This window comes from Excalfactoria chinensis, chromosome Z, assembly GCF_039878825.1.
Source record: "Excalfactoria chinensis isolate bCotChi1 chromosome Z, bCotChi1.hap2, whole genome shotgun sequence".
Classification (NCBI taxonomy): Eukaryota; Metazoa; Chordata; class Aves; order Galliformes; family Phasianidae; genus Excalfactoria; species Excalfactoria chinensis.
Window position 1 is genome coordinate 38,139,653 of NC_092857.1, and position 20,736 is coordinate 38,160,388.

General features: G+C 37.1%; 1 protein-coding gene across 4 annotated transcripts in view; it reads left to right on the top strand.

Annotated features, from left to right (window-relative positions):
- TLE1 (TLE family member 1, transcriptional corepressor) overlaps nt 1-20,736 on the top strand; it is a 72,167-nt gene that overhangs the window by 15,355 nt on the left and 36,076 nt on the right. For 2 of the 4 annotated variants that reach the window (XM_072359288.1, XM_072359289.1), the window contains exons 5-6: nt 5,417-5,479; nt 6,397-6,501. In XM_072359288.1, coding sequence (XP_072215389.1) covers nt 5,417-5,479; nt 6,397-6,501 — 168 coding nt within the window. The remainder of the gene's footprint in view (nt 1-5,416; nt 5,480-6,396; nt 6,502-20,736) is intronic. The other 2 variants (XM_072359290.1, XM_072359291.1) reach the window with 1 other exon arrangement.

Genomic DNA, 20,736 nt, shown 5'->3' on the forward strand with positions numbered 1-20,736 from the left:
ACACCCAACATCATCCTCACCCCAAATTGTTAGCAACACATTGTTGGACCTGCATAAGCCTTACTGTGGCAAAATTAGAAGTTATACTCTGCAAAATGTTGGTTGTGAGTTTTTTTTTTTTTTGTTTGTTTATTTTTGTTTTTTATGTGCTCTATGAATAGGTGTGATTTTTGTTGTCTCTGAAGATCTGAATCACATTAAGAATAAAGGCTGCAGCACTTTAGTGCTGGTTGTTCTAGTGTTTCTGCAAGAAAATAAAGAATGGGTACTAACAGTTGAAGACCAAATTGTACACTTGCAGTTTCTTACCCAAGGACTTCATAAATGTAGTTTTCAGCTGGTTCTGGTTTGTTGCTGGGATTAAAAATAGTCAAGCATGTTCCATAAAGAGGGCTTTTATACACATGCCTGTTAGACATATGGGGATGAAAATTGGTCTGAGGTCAAGTGAGTAGTAACATTCTCATAGCCTCTGATTTTTCTCCTCATTCTTACTTCAAATCATCTCAAATAATTCCATAATGAACAAAAATACAATATTAACCTTTACTCCCTACTGGATTGCTGTGTTACATGCTGTAAGTGTCAATAAGTTAATTTCCTTCTTCCAGAAGGAGTTCAGTGTTGTGCTTGGCTTCCTATGTGTTGAAAGTCTAAATGGAGGCATAGTACTTCAGAATTAACATGTAAAGCTCTTGTGAATATGATTTGACAGTATATTCTTTTCTGTGCATTAAAGGCATTTTGATTTTATTGAATGGATTAGAACTTGCTTTTTCATTATCATAATCACTTTCAACTTTCATACATTTAGAACTTTCTGATGCTTTCCTTTTCTGATGCTTTCTCAACATTTCTGCTAAGCTGTTTACCTCCAAATTTAGTAACAAATGTGTTTTTTTGTTTTGCTTTTTAATTTTTTATTTTTTGAAAATTGGTTTGAAATCATTGAAGTAAGGAAGAGTTTAATGAAGGTGCAGATACCTGACTTTAAGAAATGGTGATAGAGATCTAACTTTTGGCTTTAGAAAAATGCAATCTGCATTTTAAAAAAAAAAAAAAAAAAAAAAAAAAAAAAAAAGGCTTCAGTGGCCTATTTTGACTTAGCATTTTGGTAGTGGTAGGTCTGGATAGGACAGCTTTGTGCAGTCTCAAAATAAATAAAGCAACTATTGTCATAGTACAGCTAATTGTCACAATAAAATCTTCTATGATTTAATTTTTGCTTTTTTTACTGTAGTTGCTACAGCTAGTTCTTGCTGTAACAAATATGGGAGGAGACAACTAGAGCAAAACCATAGCTGTTGTTGAAAACTCTGGAAACTGATGAGTGATAAACTAATTTTCCTCACATGAAAGTTGCATTTTTCAGTCAGAATGGAGGGTGCTGACTCTTACAGACTAGGGCTTCTTTTATGAGTGATGAAATATTTGCTATATGTAGTGAGAAATCTGTGTAGAAATATGGTTCTTGCTTCTTTCCAGTGCAAAAATCTGTATTTGCATAAGAAATGTGTTGATTTAAGTATGAGATCTTATACAGTACTTTGTAATGTACAGGGTGTCAAAACATTAAATGATCTGAAGTATAGACTACTGTACAGGAAAACACTTTGATACTTAAGTGAATATTATATTTAGTAACTAGTCTAGCTGCTTGGTTCTATGTCATTATGTTAAGAATTTATTTTAGCAAGAGAAAAGTCTAAGTAGGAACACTTGAGTTTGGCAATGATAGGTCAAAACACTGAAGTCCTTAATTATATGGAATGATAGCGAAGAAAAAAAAAAAATTAAAAAAAAATGAGATGAGTAAAGTCAAAAATAAGGCTCAACTTAATTTTAAAAAATGGAGATGAATTCCTTCGTGTTAATTTTTAATGATACTTCAGAAAGGAGGGTGACACTTCAGAGGTCTGACAAGCTTGTCATTTGCAAATAAATGAAAAGACAATCATTGCAACAGCAAGAACCAGTGAATGATGTAGTTTTGTCATTCTTTGATAGGCCCCACACTCGAGCCCTCTATTAAAAATGAATGCATTCAAGAGGTTGTGTATTAAGAACACAAACAATTAAGGGCTCTTCAGTTGACTTGCTAAGAGCTGCTATAGAGCGAGGAGGGCTTTCATGAGAGATGCAGGCTTCTACAGTCTGCTTTACCAAAGGGCTGAAGAACATATGCAATTAGACATGTTTGACTCTGCTCCATGCAGCTTTCTGCAGAATTTTCTTTTTCTCCTCCTTCTGACTGTTCTTCATGACTCAAGATCAGCTATTAGATAATAGGTATGTTATACTGTGAAGCCTCTGAAAGTAACTGATAAGTACTTTTAAACTATTAAGTGTATGAGCCCTAACTTAGAAAAATATAGCTTGCTTTAATGTCATCAACTATATATGTTCTATCTTGATTGACATATATACATAAACATTTTCCCAAAAAAACTTCTTTGAATGAGTCTAGGACAACTTGGGTGATCAAGACAGAACATATGTAATTATGTATATATATACACCTATTCAAATTTATTCCATCTTGAACAGAGAAAGTTCATTTTTAACTTGATTTGTATTTAAATGTATGGATCTTTTTTCTCAGTGCTGAAAAAAATACCTCTAGATGGTGAAGATTAAGTGAATTTTGCAGTTTAAAAAAAAAAAAAAAAAAAAAAAAAAGTTGTAGAGATCTGCTAGTAGATAAATAATTTTAAATACTGTATTTAATTGTGTGTGGGAAAGAGTGCCATGATGCAGACTGCCTTTTAAAAATGAGCAGATTTCTGTTATGAGGTGTAGAATAGAAAATTTTAGTTTTCTTCCAGAGTGTATGTGTATTACCTGACTCTTGTAGCAGCAGTAGCACATCTTTAAACAAGTACTTGTTTATGACTTCTACACTTAAACTTACCCACAACTGTTGGTAAACAGGATGTAAACAGGAGATGCTGTGTTTATATATGATGGATGCCTTGCTTCAGAAGTTGTTAGGAAGAAATTCTTTCCTTCAGATGATGGTGAGGCACTGGAGCAGGTTGCCCAGAGAAGCTGTGGGTGCCTCGTCCCTGGCAGCATTCAAGGCTGGTCTTGCTGGGTTTCTGGGCAGTCTCATATAGCAGTTGGCAAGGCAGGGGCTTAGAACTAGATGTGTCTGAGGTTCCTTCCAGCCCAAGCCATTCTGTAATTCAGAAGGATACTTTATTTTGGTGCCTCTCTTAAGTTAGTTGTTTCTAGTACTGACGCAAGCACAAAAAGATACCTGAGGAGAGTGCGCACCTATTTCAGGGTTCAAATCTAATGTTTCAATGTATACCCAATCTCTGATGAATGTTACAATGCAGAGCAGAGGCAAGTGTAGATCTTCCTTTCTGTATCTTGTTTGTAATTCAGATGAATTATGTGCCTTTCTTCCAGGCTTGTTTGATCCATTTTTATAGGTTTATTATAGAAAAGAAGTAATTTTAAAAGCGTAACTGTTGCGCCTCACAACTGGTAACTAGCACATGATGTTATGTGCTGTTGTATTAGCATGCAGTTCTGTATTTACATAATCTCAGATGCTTGGGACCTTGTAAGTAAGCTCAGTAATGTATATGACTTGCATGCTTTCTAGACTGTACTGAAAACAGACTTTTCACAGCTACAATAAAATAAGTATACTTTTCAGAACTGTGGAATAGAGAGACTCCTGTGTGTCTCATACAGTCTGAAACAACTTTTTAGGGTAAACCAATTTACTTTTGTCCTGTTTTGCTTATTTTCCCACTTAAAACCTGTTACTATTCATCTTAGCTTCTGAAAACAAAGTTGATTCTGTTGACCTAAGGCTAGGCTATTGGAAATAAACCGCCTCATCTCAAACAGTAAGACTGCTATGTAACAGTCTTTTCATAGCTTAATGTTTGTATTCGTTAAGCAAGGAATGTGGAAAAATGCCTTTTAATATTCAAATTGTTGTAATCATTAAACACGTCTTTTTTTCCTTGAATTAATTGAGACTTAAGGTACTTACGGACCTGCCGATAGTTTGGTAATGCCGATAACTCATTTATGCTGTTTTTGGTGGTAGTTTACTACCAGTGAACAGAATGATTTATTGTTTATGCTCATAGACCAAATAAACCAGAAATGGAGCAAAGTCACTTGCTGATTGGAGTTGTGTTAAGAGGGTAGATATTTCTGTGGAGAACAGAGACCTATCCATGTTGTTGAGGGGAGAGAAAGGTTTGCTGGAAAGCAGCTATTTCCTTGTTGACCATTCATGAGGGAGCCACTTTGTGTAGAAAGAAATGATCTCTGAAGTGCTCAGGAGATCCACCAGTTATGTGGACATGCCAGTAACTGACTTAGGTCTTCAGCTAGCATCTGGGAAAGAGTTTTACAAGTCTGTTTGATGGGAAAAGAGGTGTTAAAGCTTGTCTGCTGTATTTAGACCTCAAGTCACATGTCTCTGGAGATACAGAAACACTGAGAGGCTTTTGTTTTCTAATTACTGATTGTCTGATATGTAAGCATCAGCATATCTCAATGTCTTTGTCAGAAATCTGGAGTGATGGGAAGGCTTCAAACAAAGGCTCAGCAGATAAGTTACCAGTATTTTCATCCAAGTTTCTTGAGTTTCTCTTTGTTCAGGTTTTGGCATGACATTTGGCCGACAATTGTCAGCAGCAATTTTCCCCATTTATATTCTAAAACAAAACTGAAAAATAGGGAAAATTGTTTAAGGCTTAGTGATAGCTAGAGTGATTCTCTGCTGCTCTTAGCACAGGACTGTTGCTACACGGGTTTATTGTTCTCCTGCTACTCATGGTTTCACTGATTTGTTATTAATGACTACCTTTGTCTTTTCCAACCTGGATATCCTTACTTTAATTCTGTCTTAGTAAGAATGTTTTAGAAGCCTCTATCTTTCTTACCCATTCTTCATTGCTTCTCTCATAGTATTTTGTATTCCTGTAGTTTTCTTTCTGTCAACAAAACCAAGATTGCCTTTTAATTGGCAGAAAAAATTGATCATGAAAGAAACGTTCTGCTTGCATGCTTGTCACCTCCACGTTAGGCTGCTTAGTAATTCAAGTAACAATAATTCTTAGTTTTAAAAGACTTTATTGTGGACTTAATGTTTTTCAAAAATGCTTTTCTTGTTAATTAGGCACAAATCTGGTCCTTGTATGTAGCTAAATTTGTATACAGATTAGGTGCTTTAGACATAGCAGATGTCCCATAGTCGCTAACTAAATCTCTGTCCTCATTTAGGCTTAAATATTAACTATTTGTATTTGTAGTGGTATGAAGACATGGATTTCTATGTTATTTACTCCACAGTGTTAACCTAATATGATCCTGTACAGTAGCTGATATGTGGGAACTAGCAGAAAACACGATTTTAATCAAAATGCTTACTTTTCCTCCATAGACAGAAATCGCCAAGAGACTGAATACAATTTGTGCACAAGTCATCCCATTTTTGTCTCAGGAAGTAAGTAAAACTGCTCAGCTGTGAAAGTGCAATTATGTTGCTTTTCTGTTTGCAAATTAGCTAGTTTTAAGATGTTAATTTTATCACAATGCACAAGTGCAGGGAACATCTGTTATAGCTGAAGTGTGCAAACCCCCTGCTAATTTGGTTTAGCAAATCTGAGTTCAAACTACTGACAATGGCTCAGCCTTTTTCATTCCCAGAGGAGAGGGGGAAGTATTTTTTTTTTTATTATTTTTTAAATAAAAAAAATATCTATGCAACAAAATGCTTTTGTTTCTGATCATGGTGATTATGTATTTGATATTCAGTTGTCAAATGTGCTTCTCATGAAAATAAGTATGCTCGTTTATATCAAAATGTAGTGTAAAACCTGAGTAGTTATCTCAAATGCAAAATGCTCTTTAAGGTTACAGGTTTTGAATGCCTGTGATTGCAGCATATTGTAGTCAGCTGCTGCTATGTGTTCAAGAGTGTTATTTTGGGCATGCCTTTTCAAACTCTACAGTTTACAAAGAGTATTTGTAGTTCAAGTTAGAATATAGTGTAGCATTTATTCTTCCCATTTAAGATTTCTGTAGATTTTGCTCTGTGGACACAGTATATAAATTTTGAAATTACTTCTAGTATGAAGCTGATGCTATTGTACTGCCAAATCTATTAGAAAATGATTATTCATTTTTCAGAAAAATAATTTTGAAGTGGAACTGGGGGAGAGATGAATTGTCTACTTTCAGGGCTGTCGTTTGCTTTTGATGGAAAGGATGAGAAATGGAGTACTGTTCCCTTTTTACCTGCATGAGGTGTATCTTGCAAATAGCTTGAGCTTCTCCAGAGAAACTGCTTGTTCAGATATTTTTGTTCCTGGTTTAATTTGGTGCACAAATTCATCCTCATACCCTTTCTTCTTTTAATAGCATCAGCAGCAAGTGGCTCAAGCTGTAGAACGTGCCAAACAAGTCACCATGGCTGAACTGAATGCCATCATCGGGGTACGTGGCCTTCCAGGTCTACCTCCTACAGTGTGTATAACTTGCTTTCATATATTATTGCTTTGCTGTTTTTAAAATAAGCATAATGTTTTGACATCTAACACTGTTTTGGTGCTTAGTGTTGCTAAAATATGTTTGATTTTCTTGCACAGATTTTAGCAGAGATAAAGTTAATAGTTTGCTTAGAATGCTCTGTGGAACAACTTTTACTGCAAGAAATGCAGTGATTAGGACTGTTGCTTGTTTATTTGTAAGTATTGTATGTCAGTTGAGGTAGTTACTTTTGCCTCATTCTTTTAGTCCTTGCAGCCTGTACTACTATTCATTCTTCTTTCTTTTGCCTTCTTGTGAATTTTTCATAAATTTTAAATTAGCAAGCTACTGAAAAGAAACTTCACTTGCTTTTGAAGTAGTATTAATTGACTGACACGGTGCTCTAATAGCCTTTCACCAAGTTTGTGCTTCTAAATATGCTGAAATGAGTTAATGCTACTTGCTTGTGACTGGTTGTCAATCACAACTCATTTGTTTTGTGTTAATGAACTTTCTGAACCATACATTCCTTCCACTGCATGAGTTCATTTCCCCCCCACTAAGTCTAGAATATTTCTCATGTTTTCTGCCCTTCCAGACTAAGTGAAAGAAGTAGCTGAAACAAGAAGCCATCCTTTCTGATTTTATTCATATGTGAGCGCCTTGAGCAGATTCAAATTACTCATTTATCAATTTATGTTAATTGCTTGTGAGAAGATGCCCTGCTGGTCTTTATGGTTCCCTCAGACACTTTGTAATGATAATTAGACATGCTGCTGTATGGATTAACAGTGCCATAGTCCAGTGACGTCTGCAGACAATGGAACCAGTTAATCCATCTGTGCTTAAAATTACATCCCAACTGGAGATGGAGAGGAAAAAAAAAAAAAAAAGAAAAAAAAAAATTAAGAGCAAGGGAGGATTAAAAGAATGAGCCTCAGCTTGAAAACTCTCCTTTCATCAGTTTCTCAATTGCAGATCTGCAGTCGGTTTGTCTGTGGTAAGCTATTGGCAGTCAATTAGGTGAAATAAACTGGGAGGGTGACCTTCATTTCCTCTTAATAGCTTTTCCTCCCTGAAATGGGGAGCTTCAGTGGATTTTCAGCTTAAATTTTATTCAAGCTGCTTTATTACACTTGACAGATTAGCTTTGCATAAACATACCCCTACCTTTCAAAACTGAGCTGTTTTTTCCCCTTCATATCAAATTTGACTGTTACTTAGTTGATCTGCTAATCACATTCTAAAAACCACACAATTACATCTGTATTCGTCACAATCTCCTCTGTTCTTTGTTTGTGTAATGAATTGCTTTATTTCAAAGATCAAATCAGGTATTCATACAGCACATGTACATCTGTGATATTCGATTAGCAAAGATTAGAGAACTGTACTTTCTTCTGATTTTTTTTTTTTTTTTGAAATGAGTCCTTTACAATGAAAATTGAATTGAAAGCTCTTTTTAATGAGCTACCTTTAAAGATTATGTGCAGTAAATGGAAGTATGCATTAAAAGTGTATTTAAAAACAATTCTACTGAACTTAAGGTAGTGCTGCCTAGCCAAACCAAATATTATATCCTGGTGATGTCATTCACTTTTTAAGTCTGCATGAAAGCCTTTTTAAAACAATAGGGATCTACAAGTACCTTATGCAATTACTAGGAGTAGTAGCCTCAGCTTTTTCACTTTTAAATGGACTTACTCTCTTCATCAGAGTAAACACTTCACTGTGTCTTCTGAAAGACTTCTGGGTGATGCCTCATCAGTCCAAAACTGATTAAGGAAATCATCGTGTTGGGTATGATTTCTTTGGCCATGTCTATGTGTGCCTATGCATTTTACTAAAATTAGATGTGTGTCACAATGATCTTTTTCAGGCTTATGTGGTCAGTAATTATCTTGTGCTGCACAATAAGTTTCATGCTCTTGACATATGCTTGATTTTGTTTGAAAGGGGCTGTGTGCATCCTGAAAAATCTGAATAGCATAAAATTGGGTTGACAATTCAGTGGACCTTTGCTCTCCCTCACTGAGCATGCAGTGTGTCAAGCCCTCTCCCCAGAGGGGAGGAGACATCAGAAGCCTGTCTGTTCTTACACAAGGCAGCTGCACTGGAAGTAAGCATGGCCTGGTCTGATAGCAGCTGTCAGTATTGTTTAGGGACCTGACTTAGTGTAAAGAACAATGGAAGGGCCATGCTGTTAAAGTGCAATGTCTTTCAAGATGAGAAAAGAAATAGTAATTTAATGGTTTAGACGTCTATTATGAGCATGAAAGATCATGGAACTTCTTTCAGAATGCAAATAGGCTGCAGCATTCTGTAACAGAAGAAGATTGAGTACCCTCTGGGGTCATACTACTGAGGATAGTTGTGTATAGTCAATTTTGAGAATAGAAAGAATCCTGAACTTTAGTAGCATGTGTCCACTTGATTAATTTTTCCTGACTAGATAAAACTGGCATTTTTGTTGGTATTTAACGTTTTTTCCTTCTCCATTTCTGTCTTAAAAGGCCATTGTTTTCTGGCACTAAGTGATTCAAGAGTTTCCCAGTTTGCTTGCCTAAATCAGAGCAAAACACAGTTCTTCTTGCTGCTGGGCCCTGTTTGAATTCTAGAAGATAACAAAGCCTTTAATTAGTGGTGAAGTTTTTTGTTTTTTAATTTTTTTTTTTTTTTAATTTATTTTTTCCAGACATCTTTATTTTATAACTATCTTTCCAGTTGAAAAAATAGAATCCTGTTAGAGGACAACCTGAGGTTAGGGTGTGTTTTCCTTGTGGAGCAGTCAGATTCTTTTTGGAGTATTTGCAAAGTCAGAAGTCAAATTTTTGAGTCAGTGTATACTGAGGATATATATACATATTTAAAAAGAAGCAAACAACAAATTGACACATTAGAAAAAAATGTGAGTAATACAGTTGGTCTAGATTAGCTTATGAGTGGTAAACCTCTGAATTGATTAGAACATTTGGGAATGATATTTTGCTCTAAATGGTTATGTCTTTGGCTTTATGCTTTTCCCACGTTCTTGAAGACTTTACTTTCCAGCTAGCTGTGTAGCAACGTAACTTAAAAAAGACAAATCAAAACAATAAAAAAACATTAAAAAAAACCCAACCTTTTTTTGTAAATCATGCTGTTTAATATTTGTTGTATTTAAATTTGAAAAAAGTAGCAGGCTTACTATGTAGTTGAATAAGGAGGGTAGAGGGCGGGGAGGAAAGGCAATGCTACAACAACTCAACACAAAACCACTTTGGCCTAAAGGTGCACCTGTAACTGCTGTAGGTGAAAGAAGGGTTAAAGGAGAATCCAGATCATAATATGAAAGAGTTAATTAGGTAATCATGGTTTAACTTGAAGGGATTTTTTTCTGGAAAGTTTCATGCTGGGAAGGGTAAAAAATGGTTGTAATTGATTTGTCTACCTAGATGTAAACAATGCAGATGTGTCAGATTTTTCTACTATAAAATTAACTACAACAATTTCAAAGTAGAATATTATGCAAATATCTGAAATGAGAAATATAGGCAAAATGCTGAAATACTTTTTAGCATTGCATTTTAGATGCACTATTTCAGTATATCATCAGGCATGTCTGAGTTTTGAGGTGGGTTGCTAATAGTTATGTGAAACATATACCTTCTTGACTGACAGTACTCCTGAGACTGATTGAGTTATAGGTCTCTTTGAGGTCCCTCCACTGTTGCATTTGGTGATTGGCTAAAGGATTAGCAAGATGCAGGATTATTTTTTTCCTCTCTTGGCTGTGGTTGCCAGCTATCTCTGGGATTGTAGTGTGTGAAGCTTAAGAGGATGAGGTTAACCTCTTGAGGGTTTATTCTTATGAGTATGTAGTTAATCCTTAGAAAGCCTATAAATAACTAGACTGTATGTTTCATTATAAAATAGAAATACAGATGAGAGAAAAATGAATGCATAACTTAATGCAAGGGAAGAGCTAAGCAGCTGTAGCGTTACTTCAGATCCTCCTCAGCCATGATCTGCATTATGCCTTAAGGGGAGGGGAAACTGTCTAGTTGCTTTAAATTAAATAAAATGAGATCTCAAAGTTGCATACTGAATGGTATAAGGCTATAAGTAGGACTATTTTGGAGTTTGAGAGAGAAGCAAGTCAAAAGGGAAAAAATTCTGTTCTGGGGGGACTTAGCATGCAAAATAAAACTGAGTGACTGACAAAGGTGGAGTCAGTATGAGCAGAAAACTGTACATATGTACTCTATCTTCAAGAACCTCATCACTTAAGTGTTAAACGCTAGAAGTGCTTGGGAAAACACCAACTCACTATACTTTTCGTGGAAGAGAGATGCAGACAGTAGAGACAGGGATCTCCAGGAGGACTGTCTGGAGAAGAAGAGAAGGCTTGATTTTGTTCTTGGATGAGGAGACTTGCATGGATGGTTAGGATAACTAGGAATTACTAAAAACATGGCAAAGTTATGGCTAAAAAATAAATAAATAAATAAATAAATCACACTGAGTAATATTTAAGTCCTTTTCAAACTGGTGTGTGCTTGAATCGGTTGTTTTTGGCCATTGTAGCAGTGGAAACATGCTTTTTGAAATGTGTTTGGATGGTAGTGAAATACTGCTGGTAACTAAAAGTGCAAATACATAGATATGGAGTTACAGAAAAAAAAAAAAAATGTTGGCAGTTTCTTCAAACCAGAAGCAATGTGTGTTGACAGCTTCATTCTAGAGACTTAAAGTTTGCATGTGAGTCTTCATAACAAGAAATATGTATTTGTTTAATTCAAAAAAAAAAAAAAAAAAAAAGCCTCTCTTCTCTCAATGCTGACAGCAATGAGAAGAAAATAACTTCTTTCAGGAAAACAGGCATTTTTACCTGAATCAAAACGTGGAGATTTTATCTTATATGGTTTTTTTGACAGCAATTTTGAATTAGTTGCTTTCCATCAGAATCGACAGGTCATTTGAAGACATCTTCCTGCAAAAGACTTCTTTTTTTTTATGCTCTGCCTCTGTCCTTCTAGCCCATGCTCATGTCAGCCCTGTAGTAGATCTCTCTGAAAATAATGCCTCCTATTTGTTTCCATGGAAACTACAACAGATGTAAAGAGCGCAGTAACAGTATTTGACAGAGCAAATTCTTAGCAACAAAACACTATTTTTCAACATAGCCATCACCATTAGCTATGCTTTTTTTTTGCCAGTGATGAGTAAAAGCCTGCGCGCTGTGCTTGTAAAAGTGTGCATGACGATGTGGAACATGACTTGTCTTTCATGTCACTGTCGCCACTGCTGAAATGTACTACTGATCACCTGAGTACACTCACATCCACTGCTTAGTCTCTATAAATGTTCAGCAACTATTGCTGAACATCAGTGGGTACCATTTTTTCTCCAGGGAGGAATTCAGTGACACACCTTTGCTTCATACACACTTTGTTATCAGATGCCAATTTGTCAGATTTCCCCTCTGCTGCCATATGCTGTATAACAATAAAATGCAATGGACTATTGATGGGAAGCTTCAGCTTCTACTGCCATGCCACCCACATCCACCTCTGACATCATGGACCAACATAATAGAGTAAGAAGCATTATTTTCAGAACAGTCTTTATGAAAGCTTCCGATTCATCCATTGTTCTGTTGTCTTTTTTTCTCCAGTACTAACTACAGTTTTGCTGTTTGACTTAAGGGAGAAAAGAGTCAGTACTAGTGCAGGGGTCTATAGAACTTGATCTTCTGCGACTTATTTATAGTTTTTATTATAAACTGATTGAGACAGGGTTTGTTATTAATCCAGACTCTTCATAAACATTTTTAGAAGAGTTGCTGTCACTGGAGAAGTTTACATATAATATGCACAGGCTACTAGAATATGCACAGGAACTTCTATATTTTGTAATAACATAATTGCATACACAAATATTTAACATAATGTGTGCGTATACCTATATGTATAAGGTTATGCTAGGTAGCAGAATAGCTTCATTTTTATAATCTTGCTATTTTGCTGGTATAGCTACTGATAGAATTGTTAACAGTGCTTCTGTGGGTCTGTACTTATTATGAGAGGAGTTTGGGTCTTGCTTACTTCCCTCCTCCATGAAAGCATGAAAAGGAGGAAGGAAGGTAAATTCTCTCTTCTGTTCTTAAAAGCCCTTTGTATGGATGCAGCTTCGCCAATGGAGTGCTAATGCACCTTGGGGAGAAGATGCTGTTGAACTGGAAGAATTCCATCTGCTGGCAGGATACTGTGTCCTCTCTGCAGAGCCCTGCCAGCCTGGAGCAAGCTACAGCAGCTCCCCTGAATAGCTAGGCTGCTAGTGCAGGTTTGCACTTGTGAAAGTGCCAGTCATTCTGGCAGGGCTGCATAATTACTCTCTCTGTGTCAACATGAAGTTAAAAAATACGCAATTTATAATTATTACAGACTTTTTCTTAAATAGCTAATTGAATGTGATTTTAGAAGAAAAACAGCTGACTGTTCACTAGGTGTGGTAACTAATCCATTTGGGTGGGTCCACCCACATCTGTCATTCCAGAAGTGATCTTTTTGAAGAGCCCTGAAGTGTAATATCCCTTTATCTTTTTAATTCTGGTGCTTGGACTTGTCCTCTAAAATGCTAGAAGGAAAGGCCGAGAAGCCTAGCTGTTAAAAGTGAGACTGAAAAGCACAGCAAATATTGAAGTTGTTACTCAGCATAGAGCTAAGGAAAAGGTAATATACTTCTTTCTCTTATGCAGTCTGTGTATCTGATCTATAACAATGATGCTGGAATAACTTAATGGTTAACAAGCTGGCCTTTAAAATTATTTCTGTATTTTCTATGTACATTGTATTGTAGAGCACTGAAAAGCTGTTCTTACGGAGCTAGCTACTCTATTAAAAATGGGATCATGTAATTTCACAGGAATACTCTGTGTGTATGTGTAGATAGTTATTACCAGCCTACAATACTTGACAGTAAACCAAGCCTTTCTTGTGATGAGATGTCATTTTCCTTATTAAAACAAACAAACAAAAAACTGAATTGTTCATGAAGTGCAGAATGTATTAGAAAATATTTACTGGAGTGTATATTCGATACTTGTTAATGGTTTTAAGGAGCTCTCAGAAACTCAGTTATTTTAGTGGACGACTGAATTTAGAATGTTGCTACCTAAGTTTGGGTTTCAATGCAACTACTTTGGCTCCTATTGAGAACTGCTGTTGCAGTTTCTTTCTGCCAGTTCTTTGCAGGTTAGCTACGTGCATAAATGGTTTGTTTGCCCCAGGTAAGGATATCATCTCTTGTGTGTTTTAATTTTTCCATGGAATAGTTTTTCTTCGGAAACACAGTGTTTATCAACAGATGTGTATTATTCTTTCAGAGAAGGTATGGCAGCATTATGACTGCAAGTAGTTTTTTTGTTTTTCTTCCTTTTCGTAAAGAATAACTTTTAACCTTATAGAGGAAGCATATGGGGAGTTATGCTTGTTAACTTTCTTTACTTATGGAGATTAAAGGATGTATTTTGATCTCTGTACAAGAGGAAGAAGGAACAGGCTCTACAGTTGACAGTGTTCAGTATTTCATGACAAAGTTGTACAGTACAGTTCTGTTGAAGAAGTACATTTTACAGTGGAGTAGGTATGCATCAGTGTAAAATTGTAGTTAGAGCACCAGCGCATGAAGTGTGGTTGGTTGCTTTTTTTTTTTTTTTTTTTTTTTTTTTTCAGTCTTACTGAGTCATTTGAAATCAATCTTGCTTTTCCTATTTAAAATTTCTTGAGAACAAAGAGAAGAAAAGATATGATTTTTCAAGGAGAATCCTGTAGCAGAGAAATGAAAATGAATCCTGAAAATGAGGAATATAACACTGAAGGAAAAGGGAGTCAGGTCACAGGGTGCAGGAGTATTTAAGAAAGGAAAACAGAAATAACACAAAACTATACTTAACATTCCTTTCCAGTACTTGAGTACATATTACATGCTAAATATTTTGTATCTGCTTATCTGTGATTTTTATATATAGATAAAGGTGAGAAAGAAAGTCTGAGTTTATTAGTGTGCTTGAAGTTGCTCTATCAGCAAAACAGTGAAATACAGCTTCTCAGCCTTACTTCAGTTATCTTAGGTGAAGTTAACTTGTGAGGGGAAAAGAAGACTGCTTGGGGATTTTGTGTGGGAAAGCAACCTTTATGCCAGTATATCTTGTGTTTTCTGTTTTGTATGAGGCAATTTATACTGCTCTGTACTGTTTCAAGAAACTTGGTAAGATATACAATTGAGATTTTTTAGTATATGTAGAGTTACTTGAAAAAGTGGAACTAAGAACTGTCAAAATCTTCTGAGAGCATTCTGTTCAGAAGTTTGTCAGTTTAAAACAAATTCCTGTAATAAAAAAATAGCAACAAAAGAAGGAACTTGAGTTATTCATATTCTTTTGTACTTTGATATTTGCTTTCTGATGTCTATTATATACTCAGTAAAATGTTTGATTTTTGTAATGAAATAGAAGATAAGTGATAATATTCAGACATTATCTAGGCATTTTCTGTAGTAAGCATGAAAAAGAAAAAGGATTTATTTTTTTTCTCCCTATGATACAGCCTGGTCTTAAAATAGTTATGCCATTGTCACACAGATTTTGTATGAAATATGTTTTTGAATAGATTTTGGTAATCTGTTCTTCTGTGGGCTTAAATCTCTGTAACAAAATGACATTTCATGTTCTGTGTAGATGGAAGAGGCTTGCTGAAGATGCTTTTTTTGTTGTGAGGGGACCTTTTCTTCCCTTACCGTAGTCACTGTGGCTTGTTTACATAACAGATTTGAAAACAGATAACAGTTTTCAAATAATTGTGTGAACCTACGAAGAATCTATTCTTGGCTCACAGGCTAGAGATGCTGTAGTGGGCACTTCCAAGTTTGTATAGCATAGCTTCCTATCTGTCAAAATTAAATCTGAACGTTTAGAAGAAAAGGAAGTAAAGAAATCAAATGAACTAAAATAAACACAGATGTTTCAAAAGAAAGAAAATTAAGCAATGATGGTAGCAGCTGGCTATTTATTTATTAAAACAAACAAACAAACAACACTTCAAATCCAAGAAACCTTTAAATTGTTGAGGGGCTGAGGTTAGTGGGGACCTCTGAGTCCTTCTGGTACAACTTCTCTGCTCAAGCAGAGGCACCCAGAGCAGGGTGTCCAGGCCAGTGTCCAGGTGGATTTTGGAAATCTCCAGGAAGGAGACTCCCCAGCCTCTGGGCAACCTGTGGCAGTAGTTAATTCCCATACCTGTGTTCTGGTTTGTTTCCATTGCATCTTGTACTGATAACGTACATCACTGAAAGGAGCCTATCCGTTTGGATATTTGGACACCTTGGTGAGATCCTCCTGAGCCTTTTCTCTAGGCTAGTCATCATTGTCATCTTCATGACCTTTCATTGGAGTTTTTGCAGTAGATCCAGATTCCTCTTGCTTGCATTGTGAAGGGAGCCCAGAACTGGATACAGCACTACAATTTTATCATCACCAGTGCTGAGAAGCTTGAAGGCAAGTGTTATCTCCCTGGTCCTCCTGACTGTACTTTACCTAGTGCAGCCAGGGTTATCATATTAACCTTCTCCATGTCAAGAGCACACTGCTGGTTATGTTCAATGTGATGTCTTCCAGAAGCCTTGAGACTTTTTCTCCTGAACTGCTTTTGAGCCGTGTGACTTCCAGAATGTATGTGTGCCTGAGGCTGTTCCTCAGTCCTGCCAGATGCAGGACTTTTTATTTCCTTTCTTGAGCTTCATGACAGGCTGGAGAAATGGGCTGACAGATTCTGTCTGGATGGCAGCATGGCCCTCTGTTTTGACAGCCTTTCCTTCCAGTTTCGTGTTACGTGATAAAGGAGGAGAACCTGGAATAGAGTTTTGCAGATTACAGCTACAGTACAAAAGATTCACAGGGGCCAGAAGGAAATAGTGGGGGATGTTCAGGTTGGATATTAGGTAAAAATTCGTCTCAAAGTGGTAAGGCTTTGAAACAGGCCACCCGGGGAAGTGGTGGGGTCCACTGTCCCTGAAGGTTTTCAAGAGAAGTATAGATGTTCCACTGAGGGACATGGATTTTAGAGGGCATGGAGGTATTGGGTCAATAGCTGATCTAGATAGTCCTAGTGGTCTTTTCAACCTTAATGAGTCAAAGGTTTTAAAGGAACTGGTAACATATCTTGTGATTAGTTTTCTTTAATAAAAAATCTAAGTGCAAGTGATGAATATGTGGGTTAAGCTATCAAATGAGAGTACTCTTGTAAATTTGGCTGTTATGAATGATTTGTCCTATTTTCTGTTTTGTTTTGTTTTTGTTTTTTTTTTTTTTTCAAAGTGATATAGAAAACTGGACCTGGCAGGAGCATGATCTTAGGTTGTTTGCATTTCTGGAAGGTTATAATTATTGTGCTGTATCTATTTATTTATTTATTTATTTTTTAACAGCTAGGGAAAAGTTTGTTGCTTGGTTGGCTGTCTGTAGCTGGCTATTTGTGTTTTAGCATTGGCAGTCATGTTCTTTGACCATAAACATCTGATACTGGTTCTCACCTTCTTCTACCTGAGCAGGCAAATAAAAAACCTGAAAATGTTCCTTTTGAAAGGAAGAGATTATAGAAATGAAAATGAATGCAGTAAAGTTGTGGTTGATATGAAATAGTGCCCCTTACATTTTAGATCTCTGAATTGTTCTTACACTCAGTAGGTGTTTTTTTAGAACGCTCCTATGGATCTGGGGGATCTACTGATAATTTTTTCAGAACTGGTTCTGATAAGGATTTCTAGAACTCTACTCTCAGACTGATAGTTCAGAAAGGCAATGTGAAAGTTGTCTGTTATACTTCAGGACCATATATAGCTTTTTTCCACTGTTGGTTTGCATTTACATCTGAATTTTTAATTTGCTGTTATTGAAAAGATACAGAACAGCGCATTCCATACCAGTGTAAGAATAGAAGGCATTTCCATTTTAAGAGCAGGGGAATGCTCTAACTTTTCAGAACTGGAAATTCAAAGCTAGCTTTTTAACTAGGCCACCAGAGTTTCTGGCATTGATGGAACTACTTCAAGGTAAGAAGGGGGACTGCAGGATGTCATGATCAGTGCTAATAGACATGGAGCCAAAAAGAGGTGTGTTGCTGTGATGTAGATTTCCTATGCATGAACAAAGAGTTAGTAGCTGCTGCTGGAAGCTTGCAGTAGAGATTAAAAATTAATTGTGGATAAAAAACTCGTTATAGCTGGAACTAGAATGTTGGATGTGAAGAAGTTTTAGGATTGCTAGGAGGTGCTTGCTTGGAGAAGCAAGGGCTGTGTTTTTTTACATGTTAATTTTGGGATCTTCACAGTCATCTTGGGGGATACTAGGGAAAAAAAAAAAAAAAAAGATATAATACTATCTAATTCTGACAGCTGAACGTACTGTTTCTTTCCTCCCTCTGTAAATACAAAGAACTTCTGTTTTTGCAACAAAATGTTGAGTGAGCTATTGATGCTTTTAAAATCAGTGCTCTGGTTAATTATCTCAGTGCAGTCACTTAGGTATGCATCATTGCCCTCTTCTCTGCTTCCCATATCCCTCTGAAACTGGACACAGCCCTTGCTCAGCAAGTAATGATAATAATTGGTAGTAAGACAGACCTGTTACTCATCCTTCTTTGAGCACATTTCTTATGGCAGGTGTCTAGTTTTTAATTAAGTGCTAATGAACATGCCTAGTGGACCATGGTACTGCTGCCAAGTTCTTCGTTTTTATATCTCACTGCTACTAAGCTCTTAAAAGGTGACAGAGCAGGCATTAGTGTCTTTGAAATGACAGGAAAGTCATTATATGCATAACATAATTGTTTCTAGGATCTACAGTGGCAAATGTCTAGTTACTAAATACATCTGGTGAGCACTGTTGTTATCCATCTCCCCAGTCTTTAGCTTTTCTTTTTATGTGCAGCAGATTTTCCTTTTTCCCCTCTGGAAAGAATGCAATATACTTTTAACAATTCAAGATATATAGATAAGAAAATAACAGGGCAAGAGCTCCTGGGAAGGGTACATTTATCTGTGTGTTAGGAAGAACTTTGAAGCCTATGACAAATAGACAGGATATAAAACATAAATCTATACATCAATCCTAAACTTCAGTGTCTCTCAGTTAATAAACATTAAACCCAAACTATGCCACTGATATTAAAGACCATGATCAGGTTTTCAGTCTGTTCAGTGTTGTGCGTTTCAGCATCTTTGCTGACCATTTTTCACTGTTGTCCTTGGTGGCCATTTTGGAAAGCACTAAGGTGTTGTGCAGCACAGAGATGCATTTTCCCCTTGGAGCTCTCATATTCTGCTCTGCACATCATGTAGAGCATTGCTTCCTGGCTAACGTATGCAGTCCTATCAGAGAAAGCAGTTGTTGCCATTTTTGTCACATATTTTCAGCTTCAAGGGACTTCATTAGAATAAATTAATCTGTTACTCATTTCTAGGGTTTTCAAAATACATTGGATGTGTGTAGGCTACAAAGCAGAGCTGGGGTGATTGCAGATAACGTGTCCCTAGCAGGTTGGTTTCTAAAGACATCAAGCAATGCTTCCTATAATCATGTGGACTTACTTGTCTGCTAATTAAACTAGGCATGAGAGGTAAGAAAAGAGGGAATCTTCTTGAAGCCATAGGGACAAGAATGGAAATAATTTAACTTCATTTCCGTGTTCTGATTTTTTTATTTTTTTTTCCCCTCCATGCCCACACTGTGAAAGATGCTAATTTGAACTCACTGTTTAGTAAAGTAATTGATTTCTCTCCACAAAACTGTTTAGAAGGAGAGAAATCACCTTCTGTTCTAAGCCAATTTCACACCACAGCTAGGTAAACTAGTATAGTAGTGCACCTGAGGACATGGACAAAGCTATGAATGTATTACATGTGTGTTGTTGCATGGCTCAAAGGGCAAATGTTCATGTGGTTTTGTTGGTTGGTCATAGATGAAAATGAATTAAGTACCATCTCTGTTAAAGAATAATAAAATCATCAAGGTTGGAAAAGACCTCTAAGACCATCCAGTCCAGCTGTCCACCAATATTTCTCAGTAAACCAGGTCCCTCAATACAATGTCTAAACTTTTCTTGAGTACCTCTGGGGTGATTAACTCTATCACTGCGCTGCTCAGTCCATTCCAGTGCTGGACTGCACTCTTGGAGAAGAAGTATTTCCTTAATGTCCAACCTGAATCTCCCCTGGTGTAACTTGGGACCATTCCCTCTAGTTCTGACCCTAGTTACCTGGGAGAGGAGACTGACTCCCAGCTCACCACAGCCTCTCTTCAGTTAGTTGTAGTGAGGGATATGGTCACCCCTGAGGTTCCTCTTCTGCATATTAAATAATACTGGTTCCCTTGGCTGTTCCTCATAAAGCCTGTGCTCCAGACCCCTCGCCAGCTTTGTTGTCCTTCTCTGGACATGCTCCAGGGCCTCAATGTCTGTTTTGTAGTTAGGAGCCTGAAACTGAGCACAGTACTCAAAGAGCATCCTTGCCAGGGATAAGTACAGAGAGTTGATCACTTCCCTGCTCCTGCTGGCAACACTGTTTCTGGTGCAGTCCAGGATGCCACTGGCCTTCTTGGCCACCACCTGGACACACTGCTGCCTCAGGTTCAGCTGAATGTCAATCAGTATGCCCAGGTCCATTTCCTCTATACAGACTTCCAGCCACTGTGCCCCAAGCCTGTAGCTTTGCCTGGGGTTGTTGTGGCCCTAGTGTAGGACCTGGAACTTGGTCTTGTTGAACTTCATCGCACTAACCTCAGCCCTGTGACCCGCAGGCAGATCAGTGCTTCCTCCCTGCTTAGTCTTGTCTGCAGACTTACTGAGGGTACACTCAAAGTCCTCATCCAGGTCATCAATAAGGATATTCAACAGGACGGGCCCCACTACTGACCCCTGGGGAACACCACTGGTTGCCAGCTCAATGTGATTCCATTTGCCATCACTTGCTGGACCTGGATAGTTCTTTACTCAGCAAAGATTGTATCTGTCCAAGCCAGATGCTGCCAGTTTCTCCAGGAGAATATTGTGGGAGGCAGTGTCCTTGGCTCTGCTAAATTCTAGGTAGACTACATCAACAGCTTTTCCATCATCCACCAGGCAGATCACTCAATCACATAAGGAGATCAGGTTGGTCAAGCAGGACCTGTCTTTTATGAAACCATGGTGTCTAGGCCTG